The following is a 17,671-nucleotide window of genomic DNA, read 5'->3' on the forward strand; positions in this document are numbered from 1 at the left end:
TGTTAGGTTTTATTTAAGTGTAACTTAGTATTGGGATTAATTTAGGGGGTGTTAGGTTAGGGGTCTTAGTAATTAAATTAGTTATTTGCGTTGTGTGGGGGTGGCGGATTAAGAGTTAATATGTGTGGGGGTGGCGGATTAAGAGTTAATAGGTTAATTAGGTTTATTGTGATGTTAGGGGTTGGCAGTTTAGGGTTTAATGAGTTAATTTCGTTTATTGCGATGTGGGGGTTTGTCGGTTTAGGGGTTAATAGGTTAATTAGGTTTATTGTGATGTGAGGGGCTGGCGGTTAAGGGGTTAATATTTTAATTATGTTATTTGCGAATTAGGGGTTAATTACTTTATTATTTTGCGATTTGGGAGTTTGCTGGTTTAGGTGTTTGTTAATACTTTGTGCGGGTGGATTTTATTTCATGCGTGCAGTTGCGTGTTTTTATTTTTAAGGCTTTGAGTTTGCCTACGCTGCACCCAGGTGGCGACACCGACGGACGTGTTACAAACGCGATTATAGTATAGATATGTGTGTGTATGTGTATATATATATATGTATGTATGTGTGTATGTATGTGTATATATGTCCTGGCTATTAATACATACAGTGTGAATAGAAGTGTAGTCCTCACCAACATGTGATGTGAACACCCAGCAAACGGACAGTATGAATCTTATTGTGCTTAGCTTAGTGAGGCACTAGAGTGTGCAGCCAATGGCTGTGTGGAATATCATTTCTAACAGGAACTGAAAAGCTCACAATTTCAGAACTGAATTACAGGAAAAGGGGACAAAATAATTTATATTTATACGATTTATCATTTTATATTACCCTCAAAAGTGTTTGGCGACGCTTTAAGTCATTCAGAATGTTTCCACACTTGGTCTGCATGTTTATTGCAAGGTTACAGAGAAGTCTTGTAATCTCAAGGGTTTAGCTTCAGTTCCGTATAAACAATACTTGCAGAAAGGATGGGTTCAGCGCTGGCATATTCTGAGTCACATTGCAACTTCTGTCTTGTCTCTAGGTTCCTGAAAACTGCAGGTCAAATATGGAGGAAGGAATGACATTGCTATCTACTCTACTCAATAACAGGCATTTCCTGGTCACTTTTATCCACGCCGTAGAGCTGCAAAAGGATTTTGCTGTACGAGATCGGTAAGAGGAAGAGCAGTTCATGAAACTTTGATCAAGATAAAAACTAAATCCACTAAACCACACCAGATTTTCTTACTTAGTATTCATGGCCAAAATTTAAAGGGACATGAAACCCAAAATGTTGCTTTCATGATTTAAACAACATTATTATCGGTTATTTGTAGAGCGCCAACAGATTCTGCAGCGCTATAAATATAGGCGGAATACAAGGTGGCAATTATAGGGATCAAATGGGTAGAGGGCCCTGCCGAGAGTCGCACTGTTGTAGTCAGCTCTTATGAAGGTGATCTGCAAACAGTTGGGCTCTTTGGCTTATAAAGGAGAGGAACTGGTATAAAGAAAGGTTAGTGTAGGTTGTATGCATCCCTGCACAGTAGAGTCTTTAGGGAGCGTTTGAAGCTTTCAAACTAGGGGAGAGTCTTCCATTTTACTTCTATTATTTAATTTACTTCATTCTTCAGATATCCTTTGTTGAAGAAATAGCAATGCACATGGGTGAGCCAATCACATGAGGCATTTATGTGCAGCCACCAATCAGCAGCTACTGAGCCTATTTAGATATGTTTTTCAACAAAGAATATCAAGAGCATAAAGCAAATTAGATAATAGAAGTAAATTAGAAATTTGTTTAAAATTGAATGCCCTTTCTTAATCATGAAAGAAAAAAATTGGTTTCATGTCCCTTTAATAAGCAGCACACCAAGATTTGCACACTCTTAATACTATGTTCAAAACATCTACAACGTAACATTTCATTATAAAGACACGACCTGTCCTTTAAGACATTAAAGGGATATAAAACCCAATTTATTTATTTTCATGATTCAGATAGAGCATGCAATTTTAAGCAGTTTTCTAATTTACTCCTATTATCAAATTTTCTTCGTTCTCTTGGTATCTTTATTGGAAAAAGCAGGACTGTAAGCTTAGGAGCCGGCCTATTTTGGGTTCAACACCCTAGTAGCACTTGGCACTACCCAGGTACTGAACCAAAAATGGGCCGGCTTTTCAAATAAATATAGCAAGAGAACGAAGAAAATTTGATAATAGGAGTAAATTAGAAAGTTACTTAAAATTGCTGCTCATGAAAGAAAAAAATTGGATTTCATATCCCTTTAACAATGCTCCTTGACCAAGAAAGTAGGAAGATCCCACCATCCCAAAGTAGGAGCATCATGGCATGCCCGGCGTTCTCCAAACACAAATGACCTCATGGCTCCTTACCCTCCACAGATGTAACTTGGCCTCTTTGCTCACCATTGCTCTTCACGGGAAGCTGGAATATTACACAAGTATTATGAAGGATCTGTTGGTGGATCTCATAGATTCCTCTGCCTCCAAAAATCCCAAGTTGATGCTGCGCAGAACGGAATCTGTGGTGGAGAAGATGTTGACCAATTGGATGTCCATTTGCATGTACAGCTGCCTGAGGGTAAGTGAATGAGAAAGGGTTTGTCAGCGTACCAAATTAGGCACTACCATCAAAATAAAAAGCAGCATTAATAATCCGAAAAACAGATCAGTAAACAGGCAAATAGATCAATTAACCTAAAATGTAAAGGGATAGAAAGGTCAAACATGAAATGTGCATGGGGGCATTTCAATTTGAAATAGAAGATTTTATGCAACATACTTTGATTAGCAAAAAGGCTTCTAGTAAAGGTTATTATTGTTTTTCTGCGGCATACGCAGAGCACGTGCACCACTATTCAAACACCACAACTTCTCAGAGAGCTAGCTGTGTTGTGTATTGCTTTTGAAGATGTAATTTGTGTCATACAAGCCACTGTTGACTCTCTCTGAGAAGGTGTGGTGTTTGAATATAGTGCACGTACCCTTACAGGATATGTGCATATGCCACTGAACAACAATAATACCTTCTACTATAAGCATTTTTGCTAATGGAAGTATATTGCAAAAATGATTATATTTCAAATTAAAATGCACTCATGCACAATTCATTTTTTACCTTTCTATCCCTTACTAGATAACAGGGCAGACATTACAGAACTTAAGTTCTACTGTCACACGATTTTGTAGCAGAAGTCCTCTTCTGATCGTGGGAAATAAACTAAAAAGCTATTTTATGGTTTCTCCTAGCAACACTTTAAAGGAAAAAAAACTATTCCTTTGCCTTCCTGTAAAGACCCCAGCCCTCTTGTAGGGCTGTGACAGGAAATAATAGACACAAAAAAAGAAAGAAAAGGTATAATCCTTTAAACTGATGAATGATATAAAGGGGCCGATTTATAAAAGTGCGAGCGGATATCATACGATGTAACATATCATGTCCGCCACACATCAATAAATGCCGACCGCATACGCTGTCGGCATTTATCATTGCACAAGCAGTTCTTGTGAACTGCTGGTGCAATGCCGCCCCCTGCAGATTCGCAGCCAATCGGCCGCTATCAGGGGGTGTCAATCAGTCCGATCGTATAGGATCTGGCGGATTGATGTCCACAGCCTCAGAGTAGGTGGACAAGTTATGGAGCAGTGGTCATAACTACTGTTTCCGGCGAGCCTGATGGTTCGCGCGGAAACAGGGGCATCAAGCTCTATTCAGAGCTTGATAATTCGGCCCCATATTGTGAACTTCTTAGTGATTTTTATTACAAAAATGAAACTATTTTATATCCCTTTGTTTTAACATTTTACATGGAGATTAAAAGCTGAATTAAATGCCCTTTAAAAGCATGAAAGGTAGTGTTGGTTTATTATATATTTTTTGTGAATTGCGTCATTCTTGCATTTTATTATTTTCTTTAGGCTAGTGTCTCTCGGCTCAGACATGTTCATGTAATTCCTGTGTGTAAAATCGTATGTAAATGTTCGAGTCTAAATTCTCACAAACTTCTTAATAGCCGTTTTTTGTAGAAACTAGAAAAAATACCTATATTTCTCACGCCCCTACTTGCCCAATTTTTTTTTCTCCAAACATGTAAAGTGTTTTGAACTGGGTATTAGCAAAAATGTTAATTTGTTTCAGAGCAATTATTGGTAATTTAATGTTGTTGCACATGGTTAAAAGAGAAAATCTACAGCTCCAACAGCAAAATGTGTGTTACAGATTTATCATTCGTAACCCCTTGAGGGGAGAGGTTGCAGGTCATGTTGTGACAGCAGTGACCCCAGAAATAACCCTCAGAAAAAGAAATGTAATTGATTAACCGCTCACAGGGACTCAACAAACAAACGCCAATGTAATTATGTCTGCTAGGGTGGTAGTGTCAGGGAGAGGGGGCTTAGCATTAATCCTAAATACATCAGCTGCAGTGGTAAAAGCCCTTATCATACTCGGTTTGTATACTGATTTACACTGTACCTGATACTGCTGTACCTCTGTGAGATAATCAGTCAGTGTCACTTATGTGAGGGTTGTGTCAATATAGATTATATGTAGTTTTGTACATGACAGAGTCTGTGTTCAACACAGATTTTGGAAGTAAAAGGAAAAAAAAGAGTTAATGTGACGTTGATTTACATATCCTTAAAAAGAAACCCCTGCTTCAGTAGAAATTTATGGTAGATGGATGGGGGTTTTCCATTTTTTCCTTGCGTTTTTACTCACTAGAATATACGTTGAGACTTATGTGTATAATGTAAACCTATAAATCTTTAAAACCAGCCATACGTGGGAAGATAAAGTATGTGTGTGTATGTATATTTGTGTGTGTATATTTGTGTGTGTGTGCATATTTGTGTGTGTGTATGTATATTTGTGTGAGTGTGTGTATATTTGTGTGTGTGTGTATGTAATTGTGTGTGTGTATTTGTGTATGTATATTTGTGTGTGTATGTATATGTGTGTGTATGTGTATGTATATGTGTGTGTATGTATATTTGTGTGTATATGTGTGTGTGTATGTATATTTGTGTGTGTGTATATGTGTGTATATTTGTGTGTGTATGTATATGTGTGTGTATGTGTATGTATATGTGTGTGTATGTATATTTGTGTGTATATGTGTGTGTGTATGTATATTTGTGTGTGTGTATATGTGTGTATATTTGTGTGTGTATGTATATGTGTGTGTGTGTATATTTGTGTGTGTGTATATGTGTGTATATTTGTTTGTATAGTTGTATGTATGTGTGTGTGTGTGTATATTTGTGTGTGCGTATATATGTGTGTGTATGTATATGTGTGTATGTATATTTGTGTGTATATTTGTGTGTGTATGTATATGTGTGTGTGTATCTTTGTGTGTGTATGTATATGTGTGTGTGTATCTTTGTGTGTGTATGTATATTTGTGTGTGTGTATATTTGTGTGTATATTTGTGTGTGTATATGTGTGTGTATGTATATATGTGTGTATGTGTATATGTGTTTATATGTGTGTGTGTGTATATGTGTGTATGTATATATGTGTTTATGTGTGTGTGTGTATATGTGTGTATGTATATATGTGTTTATGTGTGTGTAGATTGATAGGGGTGCATTTTAGGACATCAGGACATGTATTGTCAGTTATTTAGACACTGTTACAGTCAAAATAACTAAATGTTTCTTCTCGTAATTAGGGACTTCTGTTGTCCTTTTTAAAAAAAAAAAAAAATAAGTAAATCACAGCATTATTTTCAGAGGTTTTTGTGCACAGTATAAATTTTTTTATTTTGTTTTGGGCATTAGTAGTAGTGATATTGTTGTCATAGTACTGTAGTTTTTGTGAAACTGCTATCGGATGTGCTTGCTCAGAGACTTTGTTATAATTGTAAACTGCATGAATGCACTGTATACAGGTTGTCCTTAGTCTTTGAGATATGTGTGTATATTTGTATGTATGTGTATGTAATGAGATGTGTGTATGTATGTGTACATATGTTTGTGTACACATACATTCATATATACATACACACACCTTAAAGCCATTCCCAGTCAAACACTTAGACATATACCATATCCCTTTAAAACAATAATAAAACCATTTTTTTATATTGAAATACTTTAAATAGCATTGTTCTTCTCTCTGAAGAAAATGTTATTTACATATATTGTGTGTGTGTGTGTGTGTGTATATATATATATTTGTTAGTGTTCAATAGCTCTAATAATTTTGTGCTCCACTTGTAATCTAGCCCATAAGAAACTAGGATTAGCAATGTAAAAATAATTTGCTTTAATGATTTAGAGCGTGTAAATATTGCATTAAATATCATTTTAATTTATTTTAATTTATATTAAGTTAATACTTCAGCAAGAAAATCCCTGATGTTTATTAATCTGAGTAGCATTTAATTTCTTGCTATTAACTTTGCAAAAAAACTAAGGTTTTGATGGCATTTTATTAAATTTAGGAGCTAACTTGTTCACTCAGAAGTCAGTGGTTGACATTTGTAATTTACACTTAATTACCATGCAGAAATCTTAGTAGTCAGACACAACGTCTTAGTACCCAGGAAATTATCTTATGTAGGATTTTAACAACAAAAAGTTAGTAGCTTAAACTAGAATTTAAAGGGACATTCTTGCATTTTTTAACTCAGAGGTTGGCATGGGTACCCCCATGAGGTATTGATTGAATAGTATTGTTAAGATTTTGATTGGTGCTTACCAGTTATGTATTTACATAATGGGAAGAGTTATGTATATATATATTTATATTTATATGCAGAACAATATATACATGTATCTGTTGGTAGCTAGGATATATGTCTGAAGGCAGAGCTGTGACTACATGGAGGCTGTTAAACCTACAATTATGCACTTGTTACCTGGCATGGGACTTATTTAAGGAGAGCTAATATATGATGCCTTCTACATATTGTTTCACCAGGAGAAGGTGGGCGAGCCTTTCTTCTTGCTGTTGTGCGCCATAAAGCAGCAGATCAACAAGGGATCCATTGATGCCCTCACTGGGAAGGCCAGGTATACGCTGAACGAGGAATGGCTGCTCAGAGAGAATATCGAAGCTAAACCCATGGTGAGCAGGGTCTATGTACAAATGTGTTACTTTCTTTCCCCCATTTCTATAATTCTCTATCCCACCTCTTCGCTTTGTACCCTGCTACCCTCTACAATTTCTTTATTAGTCTTGTTCCCTCGCGTTTATCCTTGTTGTCTTTCAATCTCTTTTCTTTAAAAGAATATGGAATCAAAGATTTACTAGTGTGCGTGTGATGGTTTGCCATTAAATCATGATAGTTAGATATAGTTCTGTGCAAGAAATAGTGCAGTAATGTTCTAATGCATTGCTTCATTTCACTATTGCTATGTCTCTATAAAACAGGGCTCAACAAACCCAGAAGCCAGGAAGCTACTGGCTCCTAGAATTTTACTCCTGCTTATAACTTTTGGGTTATTCTCCATGTCCATTCAGCAGTTTTGTTCACTACCGAATGCGGAAGAAAGCGGCTGCTCTGTGCTAATCCAGATCTTAGTGTGTTGCATTTTCACAAGAATAAATCCGGCTCCGAAAAGAACCAAATGCCACGAGCGGCCACCTTCTTCCGCAATCGGCAGTGAACAAAACTGCACATCTATTCTCCATATATCAATATACTGTACAAATACCACTATCTAGCTCCTAAAATTATGTCTGGTTCCCAAATTGACCCCTGCTTTAAAGAACCATAAAAGACGTAATCCTATATAGTTCTGATACACGATAGAGTTTTAGGAGACTTTTCAGTTCACTTGTTATCATAATTTATTCTGTTCCTATCCTTTATTGAAAAGCATACATAGGTAGGCTCAGGATCTAGCTGGTGATTGGTGGATACAAAAAGTGTCTTGTTTCATTGGCTTACCAGTTATGTTCCGCTAGCTCCTAGTAGTGAATTGCTGCCTTGAATGCTATGAAATGTCTCCACCATCAGCAGCACTAATTTCTCAGTAAATAGAAATCCTAGACAATGCAACAAATTTCCAAGAGTTCCCAGCACTAACTCTGCACAACTAGATGGAGGTCCTGTCAGCCGGACAGAGCTGATTTATGGGATACTCATTTCCTATAAGAGAGGGGCGAAACTTCAGGATGTAACAGGAGAGTCTGTCACTTATATAAACACAGAGTCCCCAGCCTTAGCTCTACGGGGAGAGGAACACACACATTTAGAAAAGCACAGAGCGCTCAAGTAGATATTTTCATTTCTGTTTTATTTTGTTTTATTATGTTCCCCATATTCACCTAAAAGTGATACAGCATATCTGTTAAAGTGAATGTCAGGTTTGATGAATCAGTGCCCGGTTTTTAAAAATCCTATTAAAAACAGGGGCACTTTCATTCATCAAACTTTACATTTCACTCATTTTGTTAAAATACCTTTTAATCTTGAAAGCCGCTCCAGCGCTTTCCCCGTCCGTCGCAAGCCTCTTCATACGTCAAAAATGACGAATCCGGCTTCCTCCAATCATGGCGGTGCCTCAGGCAATGATTCTCCTGGGTGGAAGCCTTGATTAGAGGATGCCGTATTCGTCATTGCTAACGTATAAAGTGATGAGCGGCAGGAGGGGGAAGCGCTGGAGCGGCTTTTAAGATTAAAAGGTAAGTATTTTAACAAAACGAGTGAAATGTAAAGTTTGATGAATGAAAGTGCCCCTGTTGTTAATATGATTTTAAAAACCGGGCACTGATTCATCAAACTTTACATTCACTTTAAAGTCTAACTAGAAAATATCTATGTAAACAATTAAAACATTTTACCTCAAACCAGAGTAAGTGCTGTGTGAGCAGTTATTATTCAGCTACTGTCATTTGTATGATAAAAAAACAAACAGCCAATCAGCGTCACCAAAGCTCAGTTCACACTTTTATGGGATTTCACCATAATCTTGCAAGATTTCATAGTTAACGTCCTTAAACTGAGGGAAATAAAGCTTCCTGATTGGCTGCTTAAGGTCCCTTTCAATGGGATGTGGCTACTGAGGAAAATATCTTCCTTTTGTACATAGAGATTTTCATGTGATATTTTTAAGTAATTCAGCATTTGGATAACATGTTTGTCTAAAGCACTGGTTTTCAAACCGGTCCTCAGACCTCCCTAGCAGGACAGATTTTGAGGATATCTGAACTAGAGCACAGGTGAAATAATCAGCTGATCAGTAAACATAGTTATTTTACCTGCTCTCTTCCAAAGTAATCCTGAAAATCTGGCCTGTTAGGGGGACCTGAGTACAGGTTTTAAAACCAGTGGCCTAAGAAAGATTGTGATGTAATTGCCTACAGGCTCGCCAGAAACAGCTGCTGTTCCATAACTATGTCCGCCTGCTCTGAGCAGGAGGACACACATCGCCGAAAATCAACCCAATCGAGTACGATCGGGTTGATTGACACCTCCCTGCTGGCGGCCGCGAATCTGCAACGGGCGGCGTTGCATTAGCAACTCGCAAGAGCTGCTGGTGCAATGCTGAATACGGAGAGCGTATTGCTCTCCGCATTCAGCGAGGTCTGGCGGTCCTGATCCACACTGTCGTATCAGGTCCGACAGACCTTTGATAATTATCCCCTGTAATGTAAAATCTACATACTCTCATTCCTTAGACTTTGTCATTTTTGCATTATTGATTCCAGTTTATCATCTGTTTACCTATTTGTTTAACCCATTTGCAAAGTTTAAATTCCCCCTCTGTAGTGCTAAACATTTGATTTTAGATGCTTGTGAGCTGCAATGCATGTGGCAGAGCTTTACCTGTGCGTTTAACTACTTTAAAAAAAAAAAATGTTCAGTACTAGTGGGTCACATTATGCATTTTATGAGTTAAACCTTAATAAGTACCCAGAAAAAAAAGTTACAATTAAAATACTTTTGCCAACAAAAATGGTCTGTAATATTACCTTAAATGATAATGATGTAATGCTCCTGCCTTCAAAAGCTGATTGCTTTTGTTTTATCTATTTACATTTAACTTTTAAGATGGTGATGTTTTATATTAAAATTATTTTCTTAAAAATTCTGCTCTAAATTGATTCCATGCAAAATCCCTTAAGAGATCTCATAAATATCTTCAGTATTACTTTTTTGGCAGAAACTACAAAACAGAGGAGAAATCTTGCTGTGTTTATAAGAGTATAATTCTACAGGAAACAGCCAAAATATTTGCCACTAATGAATCCTGGGATGTTTGCTGAACCAGGAAGGCCTAAATTTCCCAAGCTTATTTATAACTTCTATAATTACCTAATGATTAGCAGAGACCTATGGCATTGCAGGTTATTGGAGATCAGTATTTGTAATTACTTAGATCCCAATTCTCTAAAGCTCTCAGGTGAGAGTATCTGAAAAGATCTGTCAGTGCTACGCGGTGCTCTACAAGATTCATGAAAGGCGAATTTTACTTTGAGATCTCTTTATCTATGGGAATACCCTACATTTCTGTATGTGAAGTTTATATACATATATTTAAAACAGTACACAGTAAAAACGGTGTGATTCTTAGGTGCGTGGGTGGGTTGGAGTCATGAGTAACCTCATTTTTTTACTTCTGCCTTGCAGAACATCAATGTGTCCTTCCAGAGCTTTGGCATGGATTCTGTTTGTGTGCGTGCTTTGGACACAGATTCCGTTTTTCAGTGCAAAGAGAAGATATTGGAGGTTTTCTGTAAGAACCTTCCCTATTCACAGTGGCCGCGAGTGGAGGATGTAGACTTAGGTGAGTGTCTTTAAGCCACCATTTGTAACATAGTAATAAGTCAACAGCTTCAAATGCTTATTCAAGGAATGTGTGGACATCCTATCAATCACAGTCATTGAATGCGCAACATTATTAATTTTCCCTTTATTACCTAAATTAATTCATATCACTCCCAACTAAAGCAACTGATATCTGACAATAATTTTCCTGTCTAAAAATCAGATTCACTTATGGATGTGTACACTATATTTCTCTTTCTCTCACTTATTGTTATCCTCCATTCATTTCTCAAATTTTCCAATCATTTAAAAACTTTGTACAAATAAATCTGTAAAATTATTGTCACCAACGTAGACCACGTATTTTCACTTAATTACTACCTTACGATGATACACTATCATCATTTTGGACTTTATAATGATATATAATAATAATATATTATCATTTGGGACATTAATATAACGGTGTAACTATTTACCATATATTAATTGCATAAGACTCCAAATGATAGTAGAGGCGCACTGACAAACTCCGGTCATTTAAAATCCATATATTTATTATAAAAAAAAATAAAAAAAAACACAATCCTCCGGTCAGTATTAAAAGCAAAATAAGTCCAAGTGTGTGAACAGGGGCTCCACGCAGACGCTTTTCGTTCGTTTACGCACTTGATCACTGCATACTGGAGCCTCTGTTCAAACGTTCTTTGGTTACACAATTGCTGTTCTCAGATTTGCATTTATTTCCTATTTATATCTTTGATATTATCCTAAATGATATACTAAATATTGCTTATTATATACTGGTTGGACACTATTCAAGGGCGCCACCTATTTATATATTTTGTAATTACTACCTTAGTCTTCTTAATTTTACCCATTAAGCACCTTCCTTGTGTTTGACCCATGGTCACAAAATTAACTGTGCACCCTGGACTCAAAGACCTTTTTTATCTCTATGAGAATGAGTTGTCGAGAATGAGTTATCATGTCCGATCTCCAACAGGTACTATGCTGTTTTTGTTCTGTATGATAGCTTTGACAATGCCACACATTTCTCATATGTTTCTTCATATTCCCTCAGAATGGTTCTCCTCCAGCTCCAAAAGCTACATCCTTCGTGATCTTGACAACACATCTGTCATGGAAGATGGGAAAAAGAAACTCAACACACTTGCACATTACAAGGTACGTAAGCCAGTTCTCCACTGCAGACACCACTGAGTCAAAGAGCTCCCCTCTGCTTTCTTTGCCCCAAATTTTAAATTCCACCAGTTTTGAGGTTAAAGGAAGACAAATTTCTTGTCTGACAAACAAAAGAAGGGAAGTTAGTTTTTAAAACTTACAGAGAAGGAAGGAAGTCAAATGATTATTTTAAAATGTGGTAATATTCATTTTTGTAGTTAAAAATAAAAATAACATCTGCCATTTATCACGAGCATGCAGGAACAAAAGGATTTTGCTCCATATAAGAAAAAAATGACAAGATACTAAAAAATGAACAAAAACTACAAGAGACAGGGATAAAACAGGCTTTTCCTGGGTATTTTTGCAAAGACTTTCACAGACTTCATCAAATTGTGTGCAGTGAATTCCCAGTAATGCTTTGCTTCTTGACATGGATGCCCCCAGTTAAGATGCTGTACAGATGGTTACTTTTTGTCTCATTCTTTTCCTGTAGGTGTCAGATGGAGCGTCCCTAGCAATGAGCCTGAAGGACAAGAGGGATGACACTTTGGGACGGGGTAAGAGTAATGGGTGTATATTAGATGTGCAAAAAATTGTTTTCATTATTCATTTGTCAAATGAATAATTAATTTGAATGAATACTCCATTTGTTCATTTATTTGTTAATAACTTTCCTTTGCTCATTTGGTTTGTTTACTTAAAGGACCACTAAATACATTAGAATTGCATAATCAAAAAGTGCAAAATTAAAAGATTCGATTGGGCCGATTTACCAAGCAGCAGATGGCCCTTAACTCGCCCGCCACCTCGGAGGAGGCGGACTCCAATCATCCCGATCAGATACGATGATTGACACCCCTGCTAGCGGCCAATTGGCCGCGAATGTACAGGGGGCAGCATCACACAAGTATTTCACCCAGAAATGCTTGTGCAATGATAAATACCGACAGCATATGCTACAGCGAATCATGTCCTCCTGACAATTGATAAATCAGCACCCAATATTTTAAATGAGCAGTAGAATTTTTCTAGTAAATTTAAAATTTTTCTTTTAATTTGCCATCCCATGTGACAGCCATCAACCAATCACAGACTCATATACACTGTGAACTATTGCGCATGCTCAGTAGGAGCTGGTGCCCCTCAAAATGTGTTATTCGTTTCGTCAAACAAATAAAGAAAAACACTTTTTTGCACATCTATTGTATATTCTGTCTGTGTGGCTCTGCATTGGAGATTCTACAAATTCACATAATAATTGTTATGACAGCAGATCTCCTGTTTCCTTTCTCTTGCAGTGAAGGATTTGGATCCAGAGAAGTACTTTCATTTGGTGAGCAGAATTTTATTCTTTTTAAAGGTCTGGCACAAAACAACTTTAGAGATCTCTGAGTTTGTTACACAATTAGGAATTGTCATGTTTCTTGTTTATAGAATTTCTTCCTATCTAAACACAATAAATACTATAGTTTGCAGCCAGCCTTTATTTTTTAAAATCACCACTTTTGTTAAAATGTAGTTTATTACAGTTTCCAACATATCTATTTGTAATAACAAAACAAAAAAACCTATTTGCTTACATTCACTGTGTATTTTAGATTTTTTAGAAATATTTATTTATGTTAAAAAATATGGTAAATATGGGCTAAGATGAATTAGAAAAATAGGCAGAATCTGAAAACATAAAAAAAAATATTTTGTTTAATAGTATACAATTTGTAATTAAATGAAAGCCACAGAGAGGAATGTGTCTGGAATGTAATTAGTAAAAGAGACATGTGCGTGTATGGGATAGTATGAGATAATTTTAGAGAGATTACAATATTCCTAATTGGAAGCAGTTTTAAGTTCTGATAACATTCCTAGCAAGGCTGTAAGAGATTTAGGGTCAGCAGAGGAATTCCAGGTTATTCCCCATCCTGCAGCTGGGTACAAACATCCCATCTCTAGAGATTATTATTTGGTCACAGGGCACTATGTTGTAGAAATATGGAAGTGAGACTCGTGAAGTATGAGATCAGTTCCCATTCTGCGATCGCCAAGGGAAAGGCCCCAGCCACATGTCACTGCACAGACCACAAATTTAGTCAATAGTCACTTAATTAAAGCCAAGGACAGGATTAGTAAGATTGCACAAGGTATTATCACGGTATCAGGCTGCTGCCTAGTATGTTTTTGTTTTTGGATGTTTATAGAAAGCGTTATAATTGTATTATTATTATTATCATACATTATTTATAAAGTGTCGCCATATTCCATAGCACTAGGTACATGAGTAGAGGTATGCAATGCCCTAGATCAGGGGTATCAAACTTAATGTATCTGGGGGCCACTTGCAAAGTGTTTTTCTCCTATGGGGCCACTTAAACAGAGTGAGTGCTTAGGAACTGAAAGTGATATTTACCCAAGTAGTAGCGCAAGGTGGGATTTGTATCCCACAATAGACATACACAGTCATCTATATCTTGTGAATGCCAAGTAAAGGGATCATACTTGTTCTGTATAACAGCGTAAAAACAGCATTTATCCAAGCAGTGTATGGTGGGAGTCTACACTGGACAATGCATGCTTGTCTTTATTGTTAATTTATGAGTGCTTTGATAGAACATTGTTACACTTCTTAGAACCCAAATTTTTTTTTATTGGCCCCAATTAATGATTTACCTAAAAATCAAGAGAGGGCCAGATGAAATTATCTAAAGGGCTGCATATGGCCCTGGGGCCGGTTCTTAGAGACCACTTCTCTAGATACTTATACACTTGATGAGTGACATCACTGTGAAGATGAGACTATGTTCAAAATTAAAGGGAGAGTCTACACCTTATTCATCTTAAAGTCTTACTTTAGATTAATCTGCAAATAGTCTCCTTTCTATATCATGCAACCTTAACAGTAAAAAAGTTATTTTAAAATGAATAATGTTTCTGGTCACTTTGAAATGGCTGCCAAGCTCTGTCCACTGATGACATCATTATCTGGGCTGCATTAAAGGCTTCACTAGTTACACAAGACTCACTAATTGGATTCAACAGACTGTCAATGCTATTCAGGGCCGCCATCAGGGGGTGACAGGGGTGACTCCTGTCAGGGGCCCAATGGGCCAGGGGGGCCCCATGAGTCAAGTTTTTTTTTTTTTTTTTTAAATGTTGGCAGCCACCAGTGGGTACTACAGCAGAGTGCTAATTGAGCATGGGAAATGTTATTACAAGGAGTAAAGTATTAGCATTTGAGAGGATTTCTGAGTGTGCACTAAACCACTATGCACAGTGTGAGACAGACTTGGCGCTTTGTTTGTACAGTGTGTGCCTGAGTCAGACGGCAGATCACTTTCATTTGCAGAGGAGGTAGGACTTAATTCAGAGTGACAACTTCAGTGTGGTAGTAGTTGTTTGGTTGGGCCAGGGGTCCATAAAAAATTTTTTTTTAGCAGCAGTGTATTTATGATTATTTGACAATGTTGTAGAAATTCTATATTTAAAACCATGCAGAAATGTTTCCTCCTCAATACACAAATGGTAGGTGCCCTTTTGGCAGATTCCAGTTTACTGCCCCTTTATGCAAGGACTTTCCAGATGCAAGGAGGCATTTTATCTAAGATTTTTACATCTGCATAAAATGTTATAGTCTCAGACTAAGATTGCTCAGTGTTTGAAATGAGACAGGTTAACTTAAAACTGTTCAGTTTACACTACAGCTGACTTAATTTTGAAATACATACCAACAAGCCTATATCCTACATTTAACCAGATCTAATGGTATGAGTACCACAGCTTATGGTTTCACCAAGACCATATAGAGTACAGCATTTTCAAAATCCATAAGTACAGCTGACAGATCATGGGAACATTTGTACACTATATTTGAAGTGGTGCTCTTGGTTGGGGAAAATGGGGAAAAAACAAACAAACATATGTCAACCTTTTAAAAGTACTTTTCTTCATCTAGCTATCTACCCAGATCATTAATGTACAATTTTGAATTCACAGAATTATTCTTGTTTATACATTTACAAATATGGTTCTTTAAAAAGTGATCTCTTAATTTCTTCAATTTTTTGTATCATGCATGTCACACACTGTTGATTTAGGGGATGCAAGGTGCATAAATGTTTCCTCCTGTGAGTGTCTGTGTTTATTATCTTTGTGCTTTGGTTTGTGTCTCTATGAGTGTGTATGTATTTTTTTTCTATGGGTCTCTCTGTGAGGGTGGGTGTGTATGTCTTTGTGCATTTTCTGTGAATGTCTGTGAGGGTGTGTGCATATGTCTTTGAGCTTTTTCTATGGGTGTCTCTGTGAGGGTATGTTTGTATTTGTGTATTTTCTCTGGATCCCTCTGTGAGGGTGGGTGTGTATGTCTGTGTTTTCTGTGGATGTCTCTGTGAGGGGGTGTGTGTGTATGTCTGTGTTTTCTGTGGATATCTCTGTGAGGGTGTGTGTTTTCTGTGTGTATGTCTTTGTGTGTTTTCTGTCAGTGTCTCTGTGTGTGTATGTCTTTGTGTGTTTTCTGAGGGTGTCTCTGTCGGTGTTTCCTTGGGTGTATGTGCAAGTTTGTGTTTGTGTGTGTGTGTCCATTGTCTGTTCCTTTTTAGGAAATTTTGACCTTACTACTGATTAGTCACATCTTTCTACAGACTTTGAGACTAATGAGATCTTTACAGAAGTCACCAATCCACCATTTAACCTTTAAATTATTGTTTAGGCAGTTCAGGGCACTTCCTTTCAGCCACTGCATGCTGTTGTCATCATTTAGTTGGCATCTTCCTTTACAAAAAGATAATCAGAACTCCATATTTTGTTTTCTAAATCTCCTTTTTTTACAAAACTGTAGTCTACCTCATTACTTGTCAGGTCTATGTAAACAAGGGCTGAGTGTCTGTTTTGGTGTCTGTGTCTGAGTGTGTTTCTTTTCGTGTCTACTAGAGTGTCTATATGTGAATCCTTATGTGTGAGTGTGTGCTTCAATGTATGAGTGTGTCTGTGCGTTTGTATGTTACTACCTTTACAACATTTTCAAGTTTAAATAGACACTTAAAAATAAAGTGCATATATGTTTTAGTCACTTGGTCAAAAATTGCACATGTCAAAGGGGGGGGGGGGGGGGCCTGATCAATGGTTAAGTCAGGGGCCCCAAAATTTCTAGTGGCGGCCCTGATGCTATTCAGCAGAGTGCCTAGATGCAGCCCAGATCATGATGTCATCAGTGGGCGGAGCTTGGCAGCCATTCCAAACTGACCAGAAACAAAAGTAATTTTCAAATAACTTTTTTACTGTTACTGCTGCATGATATAGAAAGGGTGCAGGAGACTATTTGCAACTTAAAGGGACAGTCAACACCAGCATTGTTGTTGTTTAAAAGGATAGATAATCCCTTTATTACCCATTCCCCAGTTTTGCATAACCAGCACAGTTATATTAATACACTTTTTACCTCAGTGATTACCTTGTATCTAAGCCTCTGCAAGCTGCCCCCTTATTCCAGTTCTTTTGGCAGACTTGCATTTTAGCCAATGAGTGCTTACTCCAGGGTAACTTCACGTGCATGAGCTCAATGTTATCTATATGAAACGCATGAACTAACGCCCTCTAGTGGTCAAAAACTGTCAAAATACTTTCAGATTAGAGGCGGCCTTCAAAGTCTAAGAAATTAGTATATGAACCTCCTAGGTTTAGCTTTCAACTTAGAATACCAAGAGAACAAAGCAAAATTGACGATAAAATTAAATTGGAAAGTTGTTTAAAATTACATGCCCTATCTGA

General features: G+C 37.1%; 1 protein-coding gene across 1 annotated transcript in view; it reads left to right on the forward strand.

The window, feature by feature from the left end:
- The window catches only part of PLXND1 (plexin D1), a 185,276-nt gene that overhangs the window by 132,046 nt on the left and 35,559 nt on the right, over nt 1-17,671 (forward strand). Inside the window, exons 24-30 of the mRNA XM_053720768.1 lie at nt 1,021-1,151; nt 2,385-2,583; nt 6,931-7,077; nt 10,589-10,745; nt 11,811-11,914; nt 12,408-12,471; nt 13,213-13,247. Coding sequence (XP_053576743.1) covers nt 1,021-1,151; nt 2,385-2,583; nt 6,931-7,077; nt 10,589-10,745; nt 11,811-11,914; nt 12,408-12,471; nt 13,213-13,247 — 837 coding nt within the window. The remainder of the gene's footprint in view (nt 1-1,020; nt 1,152-2,384; nt 2,584-6,930; nt 7,078-10,588; nt 10,746-11,810; nt 11,915-12,407; nt 12,472-13,212; nt 13,248-17,671) is intronic.

The sequence above is a fragment of the Bombina bombina genome, chromosome 7 (genome assembly GCF_027579735.1).
Source record: "Bombina bombina isolate aBomBom1 chromosome 7, aBomBom1.pri, whole genome shotgun sequence".
Lineage (NCBI taxonomy): Eukaryota > Metazoa > Chordata > Amphibia > Anura > Bombinatoridae > Bombina > Bombina bombina.